Source organism: Epinephelus moara, chromosome 5 (assembly GCF_006386435.1).
Source record: "Epinephelus moara isolate mb chromosome 5, YSFRI_EMoa_1.0, whole genome shotgun sequence".
NCBI lineage: Eukaryota > Metazoa > Chordata > Actinopteri > Perciformes > Serranidae > Epinephelus > Epinephelus moara.
Window position 1 is genome coordinate 39,728,424 of NC_065510.1, and position 18,624 is coordinate 39,747,047.

The following is an 18,624-nucleotide window of genomic DNA, read 5'->3' on the forward strand; positions in this document are numbered from 1 at the left end:
GTACAAAAAGTTCGACTACGCACGCAATGATGGCTCTTTCGACGGCTTTTTTATGGTTGGGTACGATAATACTTATTGTTTAGCGTTTTGACACGAAATTCACCGATGCAAAGACAGAACAGCCGTATTTTCTACTCAAATATAAGTATCCAGGCGAAACGAGATGGTTCCCTCTTTCCCACTTCCGACTTCGTTTAGGACCGCCTCACCCCGTTATTTCACAGGGAGGTAAGCAGCAGCGATACATTTCCATTGTTTAGGCAGAAAAATGGCAACATAGGGAAAACAGATGTCATAATAGGATCCCATAGACCGTTTTAAACCTTGTTTTAATTTGTGAAACATTTAAAAACTGCATGTAACAATAACGGATATAAAGTGGCTGTGTCTGTTTAGCATTGTGTTTAATTAGCTTGTGTGTGCGAGCGAGTTGAATGAGTGTGAGTAGTTGTTAGTCATGGATATTAAATACTTACTGTCTTGACTATGCGAGAGAATTTGCAAACCAGTAGACAACAGTTGTTCATGAGGTAGTGAATTATCTTGTCTGTCGGTACTCTTCGGTGCAGTCACCTACCGGCCTGCCGACGTGGCGGGGCGGAAGAGGAGCCGCTGGCTGGCACCGAACGGGTGAGCTGCACTGTCACTTTCACAAAAACAAAACTGTCTTTGAGCTTTATAACTTTCCTTTGCCCGAAACAACCGAATGACGCTAATGTGCAACAAAAGTGGCGTTTAAGTTTCTTGAATTTGTTTCACTGTTGAGAATTTGTTTTGTGTTACTCGGTAAAAAGACCATGAACATGCGAATAATAGCCCAATTGTCATATTCGCTTTCAAACAGAACAGTGGTCTTTGCTCAGTTTCTGCTGGATATTGTTCTGTATGTTGTCATTGTGTAATAATGTGTAGAAATAGTGTTACGAGTAGCAGAGGAGGCTTTGACATGTTGATGTCATCAATATGAAATGGCTGTTTTCATGATAATCAGTTTGAAAAAACAGTAACTATAATCTGATCTGTACAGCCTGTGTCAACAGTTTATGGATGAAGTACTATATTTTAATTCTTACTACTCCAGATAAAAAAGAAAAAAAGCTTTTCACATTTTAATTACTGTGCTTTGTTTTGCAGGTTGTAGTCTGTTTGTTATGGACAAATGTATATTAGTGTTGTGTACCGGTTTATTAATCATCTTGTGCAAACAGTTTGTGAGAGATAACGTTGTGCTAAGGGACATTTTGCTGCCAGTAAAACAAACTTCACAGTGTTTGACAACATGGGGATGACAGTAATGATGTGGATGCATGTACAGCTAGTGACCACTAGATGGTAATGTTGAACCAATTATGTGCTTAATCACAGTGATTCATTTGCACAATGTTTCAGTGTTCTATACAAACTATTCCGACCATAAAATCTTCACATAGCATGTATCAGGCAGGCCTCACATTGTTTATGTTCATCGTGTCATTTTAATTACAGTCGCAGCTTATACAGAAATTATGCAAACTTTCATTAAAACATTTTTCAAGTTATCCACTTGAGTATACTGTATTAGTGTAAATATAAATCATGTACTGTAGAGTGTGACTTCACACTACGGTGAAGGTTATATTCATCCAAGAAAAAAAAAATGTAATAGTTGCATTACTTAATTGCACTGTTCTGAGTCTACCATAAAGTTTGTGTTTTTATCAAACAACAAACATTAGATATTTTACTATGTTGGAATGCATGATACACAACCCAATGCGTACAACATTTTAAAATTAAAAATAAGAAAAGAAATACAGGACAGTGGTGAAGGGGTTTAACAATGATGTTGCAGTAATGGTCCCCTGGATAATGCTGTTAAAATAAGGATTCATGTTTGCAAATAGGCGTGGGCGGTATCAAGGTATTGTGGTATACCAGGGTATATAGAAATCCTGGAGGTATGATTTTCAGTACAGTCAAAAATACAAGTACGTCTCTTTGCATTAACTGATACGGAGATGCTGTATTAAGGCGATTTATTGTAGTGCACAACACGCACCACTAGAGGTCAGTCTCTACTGGCGGAACAGGCAGCTGAGCTAACAAACACAGGGACTACGAATGGTGGGGATAACATTGCAGGACTAGTAGAAAAGAATAATGCCTCTACCCCTGTTAAGGAGTATGGCCATGTATAACTTTATCTTGATATGAGTTCTTCCGACTACAACAGCAGTTTATTAGTCCCATGATTTTATTCAACACATCGTTTCTATTCAGCCCACTGATGTGTCGGTATCTGCTGCAGCATTGTGTCCTCCAGTAAGACATTTGCTTATTTCTTATCTACTCATTATTCTATGGGCTGTAAGAATTTAAACCCTGCAAGTCCTGTCTAAGTAGGCTAATTACATAATAGAATCAGAGCTTCGTAGGATAGATGTACGATGACTTTCATCGCTCGTAACTCAGCACTCAACTTCACGTTTTTTGTTGTTGTTGTTGTTGTTTTTCACACATATCAGGAGGGTATGAAGGTATGACAAAATAGATACTGCCCAACCCTATTTGCAAACACATTGAATTGATCTAGTGATCTGGGTGTCTTAAGCATTTGGACTTTGTGCTAATATGTGAGGTGTCTGAGCATGTGATTTAGTGTTTTGCTGTTTGCATGTGAGGACAGATTTTTGTGTTTAAGAGTTAAGAATTTAGCAAGCCAGTTTCATTTCAGGTCAGTATTTCTTGACACATTAGGGAGCAAATGATTAATGGACAGATTAATCAAGTATGAAAATAATTATTAGATGCACCACTAATTGAAATTCTGGTGTGGAAATTGGACCAAAGCCACCAGAGGTGGTTTATAATCTTCACACACAACAACCGGTATTCGCAGAGACAAAATATTGAAAACGAAATTTCCCAAATAAAAGCATCTGTTTGTTCCTTGTAAGTTTAAATGTATGTGTTGTATATGTAAGCAGTGTTCAGGATACAAAGATTAATAAAGAAGCACACTTCAGCACTTTGACAATGAAAACCACTAAAATCAAAGATCTCCTGTCTTCCAGATCACCATGTCCCAGGCTGACGCAGACCCCTCTGCTGACCTCACCCCTCCACCCACCCAGCCCCCTCACACTGACCCTGGCTGCTGTCAGGATGTCCCAGCAGCCCTTTCACCGCCCTCAGCCCCTCTGCAGCCTCCTTTGGCCCCTGACAGCTTCGACCTCCCACAATCCACCGCCGAGGCAACGACCACAGAGGACACCACTGCCATGACTAACATTTCAGAGGGTCCGGCTGACCAACCAGAGCCTGCGGCTGAGGGTCAGGTGGTCATATGTGACCAACCAGTGAGCCTGGAGCCAGACCCAGAGGCTGCAGAGGAGGATGTGGAGGTTTGTAAGACTAGTTTCTGCAGTGTCTTGACATACATGCACACTCAAACCTGTCTAATTCTGGATTTTTTAGGCTAAAACCAAATTTGATATGTACGAGTTTAGAAATGTGACAATTATATGTTATTATTCAATAATTTTTTTTCCATAACCTAAACATTAAAGGTCTAGTGTGTAGGATGTAGTGAGGTTGCAGATTGCAACCAATTAAAACTTGTCCCGTGTGTCAAGCATGAAGAAACATGAATGGCCCTATCTAGAGCCAGTGCTTAGTTTTTCCTCTCTGGGCTACTATAGAAACAACACCTGCTCCATATGTAGATATATAGCTCATTTTAAGGTAACAAAGGCACAATGATCCTTAGTTTCAGATGATTGTATGCTAATGAAAACAGCTTAATTTGTATTCCATTTCTGCAAGTAGTTCCCCCTATATCCTACGCACTGGAGCTTTAAATGAGCTTTTTTAAAGAGTTGTGACCATGTGTCAAGTGGGACATTTTATAATTAAAAAATGAACTTGTCACTGCTCTCTGAAGGACAAACTGTGTGATGATGATTCTGTTTCTAAATGATCCAAATATAAGTTTGGCATTTCTGTGCTGCAGTTTCTTATTACAGATCAGTTATATTCATTGATATGATTTATCTACAATATGCTAATATTGACCAATACATCAGCCTGGGCGATTTATCAGTGTAATGTTTTGTCCCTATTCCACTGAACTTAATTATCTTAATTCATCTGTGTCTAGACTTTGATTTAGTTTTCTTTAGAGTCAGTTTTAAAATAGATCACTGCTTAAATCATTTTTCCAGCACAAGTGCTAAAAATCTTCTGTGGTCAACACCTGTTGTTTTTTTAACGTTAGCTATAAATACATTTGATCTGACTTGACTAGTTTCAATTGAGAGATGTTCCCTGAGGCTATGGGGAACTGTGATTGTTGTTTGTCCCTGCTTTCTTGCATTTTATAGACCAATGCATTAATGCATCATCAAAGTAATTGTTAATTGACTTCAACCTTTGAGGCTGGTAGATACAAGTTCTAACTTATGTGCTGTATTTACAGATATTCTAAAAATAATGCAGACTAAGAAAAGGTTTTCTAACTATTACTGTGATGTGTATTTGTGTGTACAGGGGTCACTTCAAGAGAAAGAAAAAGGTTGGGGAGGTTGGAGTTCATGGGGAAAATCTATCCTGAGCAGTGCCACCTCCACAGTGGGTATGTCCTCGTTTTTCTTGTCCTTACCACTTTGCACACTCTCTTTCTGATCTCCTCAGTCTTAAATGTTGTGTCTGTGTGCAGGTCATAGCCTGACCTCAGTTAAAGCGAAGGCAGGAGAAGCCCTGCGTCTCCACAGGACCTCAGTAGGAGAGGAGGCGCAAGAAGAGGAGGAAGGGGGAGCTGAGGTGGAGAAGAAAGAGGGAGGAGGTGAAAGTGGAGAGACTGACCTGTCCAGCTCTGGGGAGTCTCCTGTTAATGCTGCAGCTCCCGGCAGGGGCGTCTTCTCTACGATCACACACGCCGTGCAGAACACAGTGAGTGAACACACAAAGAATGAAGGTGGGGTTGGTCTGGAAAAAAAATATAGAAATGTGAAAAGAGTATTGTTTTATTTTTATTTCCTGGAACTATGTCTGAAAAAGTGGGGTCCTCTTACATGTTAGGTCTGAACTTATTAATGTCAATACTTTGTGATTAAATTTTTTGACTTTAGGGGCGTCGGTAGCATAGCGGATAGTGCCGGCGTCCCATGTACAGAGGCAATGCCTCACTGCAGCGGTTGCAGGTTCGATTCCGGCCTGCAACCCTTTGCTGCGTGTCATCTCCCCACTCTCTCTCCCTCCCCATTCCACACTGTCCTGTCAATTAAAGGGAAAAAGCCCAAAAATTAATCTTTAAAAAAAACAAAAAAATTCTGACTTTAAATGTAAAAATGATGAGACAGTAAGTCAACATTTAAATTCTAAATTAAAGTGGAAACAGACAACTTTTCAACTTTTCCCCATCTAGCTTTTCCAAGTGGTGTTATTGTTGGTGTCGCTGTCGCAAAGACAACCGGATTGGTTTCTGTTTTCCTCAGAGCCTAGCAACTACTAGCTTCCACAGTTATTGCGGTTGTTCCATCGACCATCATTTCTAGTACTGTGGATAGTGACTGCAAAGAACTTAGTAACTGGGGTTAGCTACAACAAAAGCACTATCCCCTATCTCCCTAACACCACTATCTGAATGCCAATGGTGTAGTTTTTCTATCGCCATTACACTGTGCAGTCACATTTACTTCATAAATATCATTTAAAAAATTTAAACACTCCCTATTTCCACTTTAAAATTATGAGGCAGAAGTCAATTTTTTTCCCCTTTTGTTGTGTTTTATTGGTCTTATTTTCAGACCAATACAGCACTACCTAATTTATGGCTCAGTGTTACACACTTTTGCTTTAGTATATAATGATTTTGACTTATTAAGTCAGAATTTTGACTTAATTATTACGGTAAAACTTAAATTAAAAGTCTAGTCACAATTAAATGCCCAGTCACTTTTACTAGCCCGGTGTGGCTACGCATTTTGACAAATAAACACCTGTCTTAATTAGACGCCTGGTCTGGTTTTCAAGCAGTTCATTTAAAAAAAAAAAAAAAAAAGAAGGCCTTGGAATGTATAAAACAGGGTTGTTGGCTACCTAAAAGTATATATCCATTCCTCGATTATCCTGTAAGTTATTCATATTCAAAATTTAACTTAGTTCGTCATGATCTTGATTTATTATTCCATAATGGTTTCTAAGGCAAAAGTACATCATCAGGTCATGATATAATTTTGCCTCGGTATCTAATAATTTTACTTAGTAAGTCATTTAGACTTAGTATCATATTGTAATTTGCAGGAAGTATTTTTATTTTTTATCATTCCTAACTTTTTCAGTAATTTCCGTCTCTCCCTCTGTGCTTCTCTCCTGGGGTCTCTCTCTGTCTTCAGGGTAAGTCTGTGATCACTGGAGGTTTGGATGCCTTGGAGTTCATTGGAAAGAAGACCATGACCGTTCTTGCTGAGAGTGACCCAGGTTTCAAAAAGACCAAGACCCTGATGCAGAAGACTGCATCACTGAGTCAGGCATGTAGACACACTCTCAGAGCTCTCTCTCTCTCTCTCTCCCCCACACACACACACACACACACACACACCAATATGTCCCCGCCTATCAGATGAATAATGAATTGTGTGTGTCTGCGTGGATGGAATGATTTGGTGATTTTCATTCCTCTAAAGTGACAGCTCTGCAGCAGTGTTACATTAAGGTTTCACTCTGTGTGTTCACCATTTTTACAGATGTTAAAGGAAGCCAAAGAGAAAGAGCGGGCACGTCTGGGCACCCAGCCAATCAGTGCGCCCACAGCTCACTACACTATTCTGTTTGACGACTACCAGGGCTTGTCCCACCTCGAGGCCCTGGAGATCCTGTCCAATGAGAGCGAGGCCAAGGTAAGGCACAAGTGTGGAATGTAGAATACAAGGTATTTCTCAGAAACAGTCTTTTTAGAGTCGTATAATCTATATCTGCTCTTAGGTCCAAGCCTTCCTCTCCTCCCTGGAGGAAGAGGAGCAGGAGGAGGTGAAGAAGGAGCTGATTTTCATTAAGAACATCTTCATCAAGCGAGAGGAAGAAGAGGAAGGAGAGAAAGAGGAAAAAGAAGAAGAGGGAGAACAGACGAAGGATAACGGTGATCTAAGTTCCCAATTACAGTGTTCTACCCCCCTATGTGAGTGACCCAAACCAACCGCCAGACCTGCTGGAGGTAGAGGCGGTCCCTGAGCACTGACCCAGGATCAGTTGGCCTAGTGCACATTCTCTGCTCGAACTCTGGCTAAGAGACATAAGTTCTGACATTAGATCTGAAGTTTAGGATCAGCACTGATTTTTCACTTTGGTTGAATTTTCCATAAGTGCAAAATTGCATGAGAATATAATTGTTGTTAAGGTCCATTTCCCAAAGCATATGAAGAATTTTTGAATATATTTTCTATCTTCCAGGCTGCCAGTCCTTGTCAGATCTAACAGGCTTAACATCACCATCCATCACATTGAAGAATTGTAATTGTTTTATGTCCTAGTAGTACCAGACATGCTTTTGAAATCTTTTCGTCACAGGAGCGTTCAAGCCAAGAATTTAAGAGTGTCTTTGGTATTTTTTTAACCTGGACCCTATTTTTCCATGTTTTCAGTTACTAATGCGCACAGCAGTTTTTGAAATTGGTCCAGTATTGAGCAAGAACACTGCAGCCCAGTCACAGCACAGGCTGACAGTATTATGCACTGTCCAAGTGTTTGTATTTGCCCCTGACAGGCTCAGATTATTATTCTAAGTGTCTGACAACATTATGGAAATGATCCCTACAGGGATAAACCGTTTTGTTAAGGTGTGAGATCCTCTTTGCTTAACCAGAAACAGCCGTGAAATCACTCTCACCAAACCCACCAGACTCCATTTAATTAAATAGTAATTTTATCATAGTAAAAAACACTTAATTGAAAGTCAGAGAAAATAATTTCACAAAAACTGTCATGGTTCATCTTTGTACTGTTCCAACAATCATCAACTCTGGTTTGGTTGAAATAAACCCTCAATTCACACAGTTAGATATGAAAAGGTGCCTGCTCTATGCATGCAAAATTTACTGTATATTTAAAATGGAGTCTGGAGGGTTTGGCAATAGCGATTTCGTGGCTGTTTCTGGTTAAACAAAGAGGATCTTACTCTTTAGGGATCCTTTACATACTGTTGGCAAACACATACTGTATAATAATAATCTGAGTCTGTTGGTGCCATAACAAGCACCTTCAGTGAATATAAATTGCTGCATAATTGCCCTGACTGGTTACGTTGCAGCCTGTTATGTGGCTGTCAGCTGCAGTGGTCTCGCTCAATACTGAGACATTTTTAAAAAATGTGATGCCTGTGGTCACTTACACACAAAAAACATGGGAAAATAGGGTCAAGTTGAATAATACAGAAGTTACCCTTTAATAGCCATGAAGATCAGTTTACTAGCCACGTGGAGTTTGAAAAATATTGGGCGTTTATAAAGGCCTTTACGAAAGGCACTATTGGGTATCAGTATTGTAAGTGTAGGAAGCAGCATTTTTGGAGGTTGACCCGTACTAGAGTCAAAAAGTCAGGACATCTTGGCCTCTGCTTTTTTTTTTCTTTTTTTTTTCAATCTCTGATGTCCTTTAGTTGCATTGCAGTGCAGTGCTACATATAATACAAAACAATATATTATAATTCTATTTATAGCAAACATGCTAAATAAATGAAATACAAAGTTGCTAAATAAATGGCTATTACTGCAACTAAATGAATTGACTAGAAAAAACAAAATATACACGTTGAAGACCCTCCCCAGCTCCCCGAAAAAAAAACAAGATGACCTGGGCTGCAGCACCAAAAAAAATTCATACAAAATCCTCCCCCTTTTCTGAACCCCTCTCCCTCCTAATAATATTTAGACATTCCTTTAGCTTAAACAAATGACTGTCACAGGTAACTAACATGACTGAGAGGATTAACAGCTTCTTGGCTGCTAACATCATCACCTGGAAATCACAGTAAGTGCACTGCAACAGTCCTGCAGGAGCAAAGCTAAAGCCAACAGGGATTCAGTCTCTGGGTGTCAACACTGGGATTTAAACTGTGCAAAGTACAGCCTCTCTTGACATTAACCTGGTGTTGGGGGGAAAAAGTTTTAAAATCCAGTTTCTCACAAATAATATTGACTGATTCAGCGTCAACATACACAAATTATTATTCCTATTTGCAAAAGCCCGGAAAACCTTGGAACCTTATGGGACCTGTTGTTGGAGGCATTTTGTTCCTGATATATCGTCGTTGTCATTTCAAGAGAAAGAAAATGTTCTGCCAAAGTGAAACTCAGTGTCGAGGGGATGTCAGGTGATGCCAAGTTTTGGTTCTTATCGTATCTCACCAGCCACTTGTCACTTGACATTTTAAAGACTGTATATAAACTTGTGCTGTGCGACAGGTGCCCTCAGGCGATGTCACAGCAGTGCACAGCTCAAAGCTGACTGGTGTCCCCTTACCTGGAGGGTTTTAACACGGTGCCTGATCCAGTGTTGGTGTTCAGGGGCTACTGACACATTCACATCACATCACAGATTCAAAACATACCAACAATGATATTAGATCTGCATGTGTGCCTTGAGCATTAAGATCTAATTGGAATTTGTGTTGAGGAGTTTGAATTAATTTAGCAGGAAAACAAGAGTGAGAAGTTCACCAGATCTCTGTTGTGCTGTTTAGCTGAAGGCAAACAACAATATTATGATCTCAGCATGGGGGAAATCAAACCAGTGCACGTGGTACAAATCTACTCTTCTACAGTTTGTGCATCTATGGCTTTAACATATGTTGTGTAAAGTGAAGTATACTGACATGATGTGTGTGTGTGTGTATGTGTGTGTTTATGGCTGACTGTCTGTCTGTCTGTGTATGATTGAATTCTTCCAGCGACTGATGGCGAGGAGTTTGTGAGTGTTCTCACTGAGTTGCTGTTTGAGCTTCACGTTGCTGCAACACCTGACAAACTCAACAAGGTGAGTCACACACACACACACACACACACACACACACACACACACACACACACAATAATTACAATAATTGTGAGGCTATTCATTGACTTAAATGAGTTCATTAACTAATTTCCTCACCCTAGCCCACTCCACTACCTATTTTAAAGCTCGGACATACTTTACACACAGACAGACATCCGCCGACAGCTACATGGAAGTGCACGCTTCTATACATAGTACAGTTGAGGGTCCGTGTCATTCCCAAAAGCGGGAGGGCTGGAGGTGAGTTTACAGTCCTCCTACTGCCAGTATCATATGAAAGTGAACATCTGTCTAATATATAACTTAAAACTAACTTCACTACGGTGCGGCTGCAGCAGCTGGCTTGACCGCAGCGTTTTGGTGTGGACTGGAGTGTGGAGCAAGAAATAATAGTTTGGAATTGAAGCATAAGCAGTTGGCGCACTTGCTATACGTACAGTCCACATAGCCCCAAATTTTTGGCTGCATGCAGACGACCTCAATGGGGTCCACGCAGACCCTTGCAGACGTGTGGATGGCGACATTTATGTTACGCGAACCAGAGTGGACCGTTGCAGGCACGTGGAAACTATGAATTGTCCTTAAGTCTAAGACTAAAACACACCAACACACAACAGGAAAACTTAGAGGTTGAGCAGGTAGACGTTTAATTTTCTTCACCAGCTGTTAAACATTTTCTTATAAGATAATTTCAGGTCTGTCTCATACATAATTCACATTCTCATATGTACATTTGAATATTTATTGGCCCCTGTAATCGTTCCTCTTCTGCACACTGGCCATGAAGTTAATCCTGTCATAGTATGTGAATTCAAAATCCATAGTGTGAACAGATGAAGCTAAAATGAAGCTTCATTTCAGCTGTTTGAGTCAGAAACATCAAGTGGGTATGTGGTGTTTCCTGTCTGTATTTCACATAAAACTCATTATGTGTTTCCTTGAGGCCTGATGATTGTGTTGAGTACATTTCTTCCTCATGAAGCATTTGCAAAGCCATTTTTTAAAAGAAGATTAGAAAGTGTGATTTGCTTACATCCGTGTTTACTTACGAAAACTCCTCTTCTCTACTTCCTTCATAAGCACGTTGCTGTTTTTTTTTCTTTTACTTTTTTCTTAATATTAACCTACATCATAGACACTTCACATAAGCAATAACATTATTATTTATCAAAGGAGAGGGGGTAGCTGGGGTGTGAATATGTCTTTTTTTTTTGTTTGTTTGTTTGTTTTTTTTAACCCTCCCCGGAACTACGAATGTTCTTAAAATGCTATAAATATCTATGAAATGCATGACCCACCCTCCACAAACAAACAGCTTCATTAATTTATTTAAGAAAATGCATAGTCTGTATAAAAGAATTGACTAGCTACTGTTACATCACCCATTGGTTTGTGGACTCCTGTTTTAAAATCTTGAGTTTAACATTTCGGCTGTTGACATCTTGGTTTTTGGAGCCAGAAGTGACTATTTTTGGATTAGAGGTTGGAGCTGTGGAGGAGCCAGGGGTGGATCTAACTCATAGACTGTAGAAATTCCTCATAGACAGCCTGACACTCAAATGGCCCCACCCTGAAATATGCATAACTGTAAGCCTTAAAATAAATAAATAAAATGTAAACAGGTGAGTTGTGTAAAAATTCACCCCCTGTACAGTTGTCAAGGATGTTGAAATTACCTATGGAGACCAAAATCATTGTTTGCAGCAGGCTGTAATGTTGAAACTTTATTTCTGCTATAGAGTTGGGCATTTTAACTTGAGGGTCTGTGGGGATTGCCTGGCTTCTGGACCCAGCCTCAAGTGGACATTTGAGGAACTGAGATTTTGGCACTTCTGCATTGGCTCCATTTCTCAGCCCCGGAGGTTGCCGCTTGGCAAAAAGCAAATCCTCCTTACACCTCGCTTCATCCCACAAGCTGTCTGTGCACTTCAGCAGAATATGGGTGCATGAAAGCCACCAGTCATTGGTCCTACCACACAAATCCAACAACATTTGATAAACCTGCTGGCACACACATCACACACACACACACACACACACACACACACACACACACACACACACACACACACACACACACACACACACACACACACACACATTACAATGCCAGCATTAGCAAGTGTACATGTAATGACAGTTTTCCCAAACCATAACAGACACAACAGTGGTAGCCAGAATGATATCAGTAACTTGGCTCAGTGATTGTTACTGTATTAGATTTTAAAAACTTACCCCTTTATGATCAAAATTTAAAAGTTAAAAGTTGAACAACAATCCTGTAGTTGTGAAAAGCCTTGGTTTTTCACTGTTGTCATGCATGCAGGATCACAGAATTTAATCTTTTTTACAGGAACTGGTTTTGTTGCATCCTCATTGTTTTGATTTTTTCTTAGTTTTCTTTGTTTCACATAAAATTATCAGATTTTCTTTATTGAGAACGCCCTTCTATCTTCAACAAATTGAAACTTTTGAAACATTCAGAAAAGCGCAAAGACTCTGACCTAAATTTTTTTGGTTTCCCATTAAATGTCTGGGTTTTATGTACTCACAGATCGTAATGCTTTCCATATGGCTTTAAATTAGGGTAGTTTCTTTCTTTACTATACTATTGTTCATATTTAAAAAGCAGAAAAGGGTAATAGTACCAAACCAGCATGCTGGGAAATTTAGAAAATTTGTGATTACACGTAAAGTAAAAATCGATGTCGAAGAAGTCCAAGTCCACTGAGACCATGTAGATCCCCTCCTACACGGTTCTATATATTCCTTAAACCCTCATAATAAACTTAATTCTAACCTTGTCTTAGACCACTTGAATAGAATCCCTGCAAAATGTCCTCACTGTTCCTCAGTGTTCTCCCCTTGGTTTTTTTTATATTTGGTACACACTCACACACAAAGTCTTCTCTCTCTCCTGCCGCAGTCTCTGATGTTATACAAAAGTTATCACCTTTGAAGTCCTTCTGCATATTCAAATTCACATGTATGGAATGTATATTAGCATATAATCGTGTATACGCATCTGATTAGCATACATCAGGATGGCGATCTCTTACCACGCAGCACTGATGGGTGGTAATTATGCATCTCCAGGCTCGGATGAGGGCCCATGATTGGGTGAGCGAGGTGGAACAGCCTGTCACTACGGAGACGGTTGGCAAGGAAACGCAGGACCAGCCGGCAGGAGAGACCTCACCTGGAGAGAACGATAAGGAGGAGAAGAAGAAAGACGGAGAAGAGCAGGGGGAGGAGAAGGGCGAGGTGGAGGGAGAGAAGGGAGGAGAGGAGGAAAAGAAGGAGAAAGAGAATGACCCCAGATCTGTAGAGGTGAGGTCAACTCAACAGTGTTACGTGACAGGAAAGACTGTCTTTATTCTTTTAATTTAACCTCCCTCTCCTCCTCCTGCTGTTACAGGCTGATTTGATTTGATACAGTTATTCTGCATACATCATATACAAATGTGTGTGTGTGTGTGTGTGTGTGTGTGTGTGTTCATGTCCCTCTCTCCAGGCTGTCTACCTGTCATCAGTCGGCAGTCTGGCAGAAGTGACCGCTCGCAGTATTGAGCAGCTCCACAAGGTGGCAGAACTCATCCTCCATGGCCAGGACTTGGAGAAACCAGCCAGAGACCAGGCACACATCCTCACCAGGTGTGTGTGTGTGTGTGTGTGTGTGTGTAAGAGAGAGAGCGAGCACATTACATGAGACGAGTGAGCTTTGCTAAGGTCAACATTTTTATTCCAGGTTGACATGTGCCATGTGTAAGGAGGTGGAGTGTTTGGCCAAGAAGTTCTGTGATACCCTGCTTCTTGTTGGGGTAGGTGACAGGGATTGTGTGAATAGTGTTATTCTATTTTTTTTCTAAGTCAACTAATCCCATAAAAAATCTGCCACTTGATACTTTCTGATTTCCCTGCCCCATGTCAGTCGGTGTGAAATCAACCATTCACCAGAAAAAAATGCTGGCATTGTACATTTCTGCAAACCACAGATGGGTTACATTTGTACATTATTATGTAGCGGATACGTTGAAACTTTATGTTGAAACTTTACATTTTAACAACGCTGTGATTGACATATGATTAGGTTTAGGTGCAAAAACCATTTGGTTATGGTTAGGAAAAGATCCTGTTTTGGCTCATAATACCCAGTTTTGTTGGCACAATCCCAGTTTGAAAAGCAGCAATGTCTTGGTCAAAAACAGCTGCTTTTTGTGACACTATCCCCTGTTGAAGAACGGGGACAGGTCACTAGAACACACCCACATTTGGTGTGTAAAAAAACTGCAAGAAACACAGCAATGGATCGCTAAGCGGATTTGTTTTTTTGTTGGTCTTAAACAGTGGTTTGCAGAGGTCTGCCGCTTGGCAGGTGTCTTGCTGAGGTGACACGCCATCCATCATCCCTCCACCTTCTGATGGCAAAGTCAGCTCATATACCACCTCACTTTAGAAAGGTTAATATGATTTGTATGAAACATCCAAAGTAACGTATATGTAGTTTGCAGAAACATACAATGCCAACACTTTCTTCTAGCGTGGGTGATGAGGGTTCAGTTTTGAATTTTCTGTGTAAGAGTTGCAGCATCCACAGGCTGGCTCTCTGTCTATACTTACAAAGATACAGAGTTCTTGTGAAGAACATGTATATGAAGGTTGTGTTTTACCCACCCTACCAACACCCGTGAGAAAGCTGGGAAACACATTAGGTAAATAAAGAGTCTTTCAATAAGTCAGCTAATGTTGCCAAGTTTTTTACATTTCAGCCTTTGTAAGTTGAGCACCGTGCTGACTGGTGAGGTAGCGACAACATATTTTTTCATGTTAATGAGAGAAAGTGTCACTCAGTGAAACAGTGCGGCTCGTTTATGTGTTTTTAATAGTTTTTGGAATATAATGGGGGTCTATGGCAGGAAGAAGCTGCTGTATATGACACTTGTCAGTAGGTTTTTCCTGGAACTTTTTGACGAATCTAAAATATCACCAGCCTTATACTAAAGTCTTAGTTTTTTTGTGTTTTCTTACCAACCCACTTATTTTTAATCAGTTCACTGAGTAACATGATAGATCTCATATCTCACTGCTGCTTTCTGTCTCTCATTTCTCTCTCTCTCTCTCTCTCTCTCTCTCTCTCTCTCTCAGGGCCAGAGGAAAGCAGAGGAGTTGAATCCACTAGTAGATAGTGTGCAGCTAGAGGTGAGATGCACAGATTTGTCCTCAGATGATCTCGAATATAATCAAGTGACAATGAATGAAATGAATAATGTGGCAGTCTCTGCCTGATGGTGGCTGCTAGAAATGCCTCAGTAATCATTGTGACTGATATGACATTTGATTGTGTTTAATCTGTTAAAGGAGAATAAGGTGAGAGCCTCACAAAATGTTCAGAGATATGTTTTTAAATGATCAAAAATCAAAATAGATTTTTAACACTGGTATTACACTTAAAATACATGTTATTCCCAATGCAATCAGCATTTTAGACTAAAACTCAACCACAAATGTGCCTCCACAACATTTTATTTTAGATATTAATGTTTTATGCTTTGTTTTTAGTATTTTATTAGAATTTTGTGCATGTGCACTGTGTTCCATACTTTAATAGGGTGTTGTTAGTCACCAATGTTTGTTATAAATGTTACATGCTCTCATGCAGCTGATAGTTATGGTAAGGATGTCGATGACCATGAGGAGAAGGAGGAAGAGGATCAGATGATGATTATTAGCATAATGAAGATTGGGATGATGATGAAGTTTGGGACGATGATGATTACGATAATCATGATTAGGATGATGAGGATGGTGATGATGATGATGAGGTTAATGAAGATTATGATGATGATGATGAGGAGGAGGATCATTACGGGATGATGATAATTTGGATGTGGATGATGAGGATTAGGATGATAATATTGATTAGGATGATGATGATGATGATGATGATGATTTGGATGAGGCTGATGGGGAGGGGGATGATGATGTTTAAGATGAGGAAGATGAGGTTGATGATGATTAGGATGAGGATAAAAAGGAGGAGGCTGATGATTAGGATGAGGATAAAAAGGAGGAGGCTTATGTTTAAGATGAGGAAGATGAGGTTGATGATGATTAGAATGAGGACAAAAAGGAGGAGGCTTATTTTTAAGATGAGGTTGATGATGATTAGGATGAGGATAAAAAGGAGGAGGCTGATGATTAGGATGAGGATAAAAAGGAGGAGGCTGATGATTAGGATGAGGAAGATGAGGTTGATGATGATTAGGATGAGGATAAAAAGGAGGAGGCTATTGATTAGGATGAGGATGATCAGGAGGAGGAAAAGGAGGAGGATGATGACAATGATGATGATGTTCATGATGTTCATGATGTTCATGGGTCTCCTGTCTGCAGGGCTCCAACAGCACCAACTACATTGAGAATGCATTGCAGCTGCTGCTTCCCGTCCTGCAGATCTCTCATATCCAGAGCCAGCACTGTCAGTCCACCACAGAACCAGCAGCACAGACACAGCATTAACACACACACACACACACACACACACACACACACAAGCTACCTGCTCACCTGCTTGTCTTAATGTATCTATTGTTGTACAGTAAAATATAGATTATTCCAGATTAAGTGCTTAAATCTACATCAAGTGCCATGTGCAGGGGACAGAAGATGTTTTAAATATACTTAATATAACCTTGAAGGTAACAGTTTAACAAATAGATAATGTAGGAATGACCCACATGCAGCATGTATGCGTGTCTCTTCCACATTACATCTCTGAATGTCATTTTGTCTCAGCTGAAATTTTGCTTTGAGGAACCAAATGGTATTCAGAGCTGATTCGAGATCAGGTGTGACTCATACCTCTCCAAAAGCTGAACCAAAAATTACTGATTGTGTTGAAGGGACTTGACTTTAATGTATATTAAGCTTTCTTTGCACTCCTTATGGGTCAATGTTATTTCAAATGAAAGAGCGATTTACTAACACTAATGGAATGTTTTAATCTGGTTTGAAACAAAAATGCCAGTGTTAATGATTATACACAGTTTGTTCTTGTTTTTGTTTATGTTAAATTATGTGAAGTAACACTACTTTATAATTTACTCTTATTCAGTTTGATTTGACAGAAACATCTGAACTTCATACTTTAAATCATAAAATATTTAGTCCTCCTTCATCCTCCTTGTGTGTATCGAAGATATAATGAAGGTGAATTCATCTCTCATTATGTTTTGTTGTGCTGCTACACTCAAATAGTATACTGTAGTCTGACACTTTCAGAAATTTGCTCAAAGGGATAGTGCAGATTTTTTTGAAGTGGGGTTGTATAGGGGAACATATTCATAGTCAGCGTATCACATACAGTAGATGTCAGTCAGTACATCCCCAGTTTGGAGAAGCAGAAAGGAGTGCCGGCACAGAAGCTAAGCAATGTACTGCTGTGGATGGGGGCAGCACAGAATGTATTTTAGCCACCTAAAAAGTCCCAGTTCAAAAGTTCAGTTTGTTTTCCAGGTGGAATCACTGGCTGATATTAAGCTAAAGCAATGAAACTGTTCTAAATATAACAAACACTGAAACTGATACTGATTTTTTTCAAGTGGGGCTTTTTTTAGGTGGCTAAAGTACATTTTGTTGCTGACCCCTCCACAGCAGTACATTGCTTAGCTTCCATGTTGGACTCCTGCTTGCTTTTCCAAACTGGAGGCATGCCAACTAACATCTACTGTATTTAATAGAGTGTCTTTGGATAAGCACCACATAAAACCCCACTTCAGAAGATCTGAACTATCCCTTTAATTGCTTTCTTGCAGAGAGTTGGATGAGAAGATCAATTACAATCATATCTGAGGGTGGTATTGTTCTTCTCAACCAACTCTTGGCAAGAAAAAAATGAGAGTATTTCCCAAAATGTTGAGCTGTTTATTTAATAACAAAATGACATGTCATGCCCTCTGTTGGATCCTTATCTGAACACCTCGATGAAGACATTAGCCATAACATTTTTATTTCATTTTGCCCTCCTGAATAAAGGCTTTAAATACCGTTTTTGCCAGGTTCTAGATTTATACTCTGTGCTCCCCAGAGTTACACATCTCAACTGTTTTCCACCTTATTATTTTTCCCTGTCCTGCAACCACCTGTAGAGTTTTCAGCAGCAATCCCAAGGTGCTCACAGTGCATCTGTGTTTTTAATATCCAGTGTTAAATTGGCTCTCAGCCTCCAGCCAGCAGATCTCTGGAAAAGATAAAGTACTCTCTTCCCCTCCCGCTTCTTCCCTTTTAGAGACACATTGATGCAGGCAAGAAAGATATTAAGCCAAGAAAATATTAGTCTATCTGTCGTAATGTTTTGGCTCCTCTCAGCCATATCCAGATGGGGCACGGCCGTTCATCAGCCATGCATCTGCCTTAGAATACAAAATGATTTGTAACGCGAAATGAGAAATGTTTGGGAGGCAAGTCATTTATTTAGGTTTTGACAGTTTACTAATGTATCAGGATTCCCTTCTAATTAAGTGCCCTAAGACTGTTTGAGGATCAGATGTCGAAAATAAACAAGTTTTAACCAACTCCATGTGTCTCAGATGTTTT

The 18,624-nt window shown here is 39.9% G+C and overlaps 1 protein-coding gene across 2 annotated transcripts; it reads left to right on the forward strand.

Moving 5' to 3' along the window:
* Positions 1 to 120: 120 nt before the first annotated feature.
* On the forward strand, positions 121 to 18,602 carry fam114a1 (family with sequence similarity 114 member A1). 2 transcript variants are annotated; one of them, XM_050044450.1, is made up of 14 exons: positions 121 to 228; positions 570 to 630; positions 3,054 to 3,383; positions 4,528 to 4,612; positions 4,697 to 4,929; positions 6,375 to 6,509; positions 6,726 to 6,878; positions 6,964 to 7,156; positions 9,923 to 10,008; positions 13,126 to 13,359; positions 13,544 to 13,683; positions 13,778 to 13,850; positions 15,175 to 15,228; positions 16,423 to 18,602. In XM_050044450.1, the coding sequence occupies exons 1-14, from the start codon at positions 164 to 166 to the stop codon at positions 16,546 to 16,548; spliced, it is 1,968 nt and encodes a 655-aa protein (XP_049900407.1). In that variant the 5' UTR covers positions 121 to 163; the 3' UTR covers positions 16,549 to 18,602. The 2 variants fall into 2 exon arrangements, with proteins under 2 accessions (XP_049900407.1, XP_049900408.1); XM_050044451.1 differs by having other exon boundaries at positions 6,964 to 7,117.
* Positions 18,603 to 18,624: the final 22 nt, after the last annotated feature.

Excerpts from the sequence above, each read along its gene's own strand:
- fam114a1 (XM_050044450.1), top strand. The coding sequence starts at position 164 with ATGGTTCCCTCTTTCCCACTTCCGACTTCGTTTAGGACCGCCTCACCC. Across the intron at positions 6,879-6,963 it reads CCAATGAGAGCGAGGCCAAG|GTCCAAGCCTTCCTCTCCTC; the intron begins GTAAGGCACAAG and ends ATCTGCTCTTAG. Across the intron at positions 10,009-13,125 it reads CACCTGACAAACTCAACAAG|GCTCGGATGAGGGCCCATGA; the intron begins GTGAGTCACACA and ends ATGCATCTCCAG.